The 2,792-nt window shown below is 43.0% G+C and overlaps 1 protein-coding gene across 1 annotated transcript; it reads left to right on the top strand.

Annotated features, from left to right (window-relative positions):
• Nucleotides 1-8: 8 nt before the first annotated feature.
• LOC111146388 (olfactory receptor 1361-like) lies at nt 9-668 on the top strand (the record flags this gene model as incomplete). The annotated part of the gene is made up of 1 exon (XM_022501921.1): nt 9-668. A coding segment is annotated over one exon (660 nt), but the record flags the coding sequence as incomplete, so codon positions are not given.
• Between the last annotated feature and the right edge of the window lie 2,124 nt (nt 669-2,792).

Genomic DNA, 2,792 nt, shown 5'->3' on the forward strand with positions numbered 1-2,792 from the left:
TCACTTACACTGGCTGCCTCGTACAGATGTACTTCTTCATGGCATTGGCCTTGCTGGATGATTTCCTGCTGGCCGTGATGGCATATGACCGCTATGTGGCCATCTGCCTTCCTCTCCACTATACCACCATCATGTGTCCCCAACGCTGCCTGCTGCTGGTCGCCTCATCCTGGCTCTGCGCCCACCTCCTGGCCTTCTCACTCACACTCCTCATGACTCAGTTCTCCTTCTGTGCCTCCCATTCCATCCCACACTTTTTCTGTGACCTTCTCCCTGTCCTCAAACTTGCCTGCTCAGACACCCAGATCTTTCAGGTCATGATGTTTGCTGAAGCAGCCCTCGCAGGTGTGGTCCCTCTCACCTGTGTCCTGGTCTCTTATGCGCACATCATGCACACCATCCTCAGGGTCTCCTCAGCTGGGGGGAAGCACAAACTCTTCTCAACCTGTGGCTCTCACCTGACAGTAGTCACTCTTTTCTATGGAACTGTCTTTCTTGTGTATTTCCAGCCCTCTTCTTCCTACTCAGCAGGCACTGGAATGATGGCATCTGTGGTGTACACAATGGTCACCCCCATGCTAAACCCGTTCATCTACAGCCTGAGGAACAGAGACATGAAGGGGGCTCTGTGGAGACTCCTTGCCTGCAGAAGATGTTGCATCTTATAAAGAGACAAGAGTAGACCGGGCTTTTTAAATACTTTCCTCAATGGAATTCTCTATTACAATTTTGAAAAGCTCAAGGTTATGGCAGGATTAATGCTTAGAAGCATAAGCAGGTTTAAGAAATAAAGTTTGCCTGACCTGGCAGGACTGGAATAGAACCATCTAGCCAAGGACAGCTCTGCAGCCTGGATAGAAGGAGTGGACAAAAATCCCAATGGGATTTCAAATAAAAAATGGCACCAAAGTTAAGCAGGCAGAGAAGGCTTTATTCAAGATTCTTGCAATAAGAGTGAACAGAGCTCAGTCTGAGCTAAAGTCTGCTGAGGTAAATGGTAATAGGACTCTTTTTTATTTATTTGTTTGTTTATTGAGGGGGGTAGAGAGAGAGCATGTGCAAACAAGTGACGGAAGGGCAGAAGGAGAGAATCTGAAGCAGGCCTTCTGCTGAGCACAGAGCCAAAGCTTGGGGCTGGATCTCAGGACATTGAGATCATGACCTGAGCTGAAACCAAGAGTCAGACACTTACCCAACTGATTCACTCAGGTGGCCCTGGTAAAAGGATTCTTAAGTGCTGGGGTGATTGGTGAGTTTTTAAAAAACACAGGCCATCCATGTTCCCTAACTGTATTTACACAAAGTTAAAATAAACTTGTCACCTCTCTATGATAGGTGGTAGTTTTGTAACTTGAAACAAGCAACAAGATTTCCACAGTCTCACAAAGAATGGGAGATGTGGGCTTCCTTCCTTGTTCATTGTATTTCAAAGACATGGCTCCCATCTATTGAGTTGGGACATTCTTGCCCTATGAACTAGCAAGAGGCTTTTTACAAGATTGACATCTCAAAGGAGCAGAGAAAGAATTTATGATCATAAATTTTCTAAAGTAAATATTCTAAGAAAATTGAGGTCAAAAGCCTAAAGTTGGAAGAAGCTTGTAAAAAAGTTCATCAACCTGAAGAAAAGGTAAAGGCCATTTTGGTTGTGACTTAATGAATAGGTATAGGTGTGCAAGCCAATTCAAACCAGAAAGTGGGAATCAACAAAAGAATGACATCAGACAAAACTCAGGTTCTAGGAGGAAGCCCAGTTAGTAGTTCTATGACTAACAGACCCCCACTCAACTATAAGAAATGTTCACAAAACTTGGAAGGGTCAAATGCTCTGAGATTCAGGGACCATTTCTAAGCCGAGCTTTGCAGTGATTCATTCACAGGGACTAACTTAGCCACAGAGAAAGCTAAACCACGAAGACACACTATTTGCTAGAACTAAAAGAACAAGAATATTTCTAGAAGAATCTAGGCATAGAAAGATTTCAGGACTGGCCCAAAATCACACAACAGGGATTGGATCTAAGATTCTGCCAGTGAGTGGTTATTAATTAATGGGACAAGTCCTTGATTCTTTGGGTTTTCATCTCTAGTTTATTTTGTTTGTCTCCAAGCAAAATATTTTTTGCAGTAAACATCATAATAAGAATATAAAATGTAAAGAAGTAGGAAAAAGGAAGAAATCAGCCACCCTCCCCCCTATTTAAAGACAATCAATGTTGGGGCTCAGTCAGTTGAGTGACTGATTCTTGGTTTTGGCTCAGGTCATGATCTCTGGGTTGTAGGATTAGATCCCCTACTCACTAGGGAATCTACTTGAAGAGTCTCTCCCTTTGCCCTCCCCCCACCCTGCACTCTCTGTCTCTCTCTCAAATGAATAAATAAATCTTTCCAAATATAAAGACAATCAATGTTCATACTGTACATCATAACCTTCTGTCTTTTGCAAAATGCTCTGGTTTCTGCTTTCACGAGGAAATGCTGTACACACAATTATACATTCTTTTTATTTAATCTGTAACAGGAATTGTCTCCCTTTGACTTCTGTATATCTTTCTTTCTGTACAGTAATATTGAGGGGACATTGTGCAATATGATTGCTCTTTTCCTGAGAAAATCTCTGAGGACAGGAATCTTATTTTGGCAGGACAGTAAAGTATCATAAAAAATAGACATGGTATAAGTGGGAGAGAAATTGAGGGGAAAGCTGGGCAGAGCAGAACAGGATCCGGTCTTCCTCCATGAGAGCCCTGGCAGCCTGAGAAGAAGGGAGCACAGTTAGATGTGTTTTGCTG

Source organism: Enhydra lutris, unplaced genomic scaffold (genome assembly GCF_002288905.1).
Source record: "Enhydra lutris kenyoni isolate GAN:26980312 unplaced genomic scaffold, ASM228890v2 scaffoldscaffold13, whole genome shotgun sequence".
In the NCBI taxonomy this organism is placed as follows: Eukaryota; Metazoa; Chordata; class Mammalia; order Carnivora; family Mustelidae; genus Enhydra; species Enhydra lutris.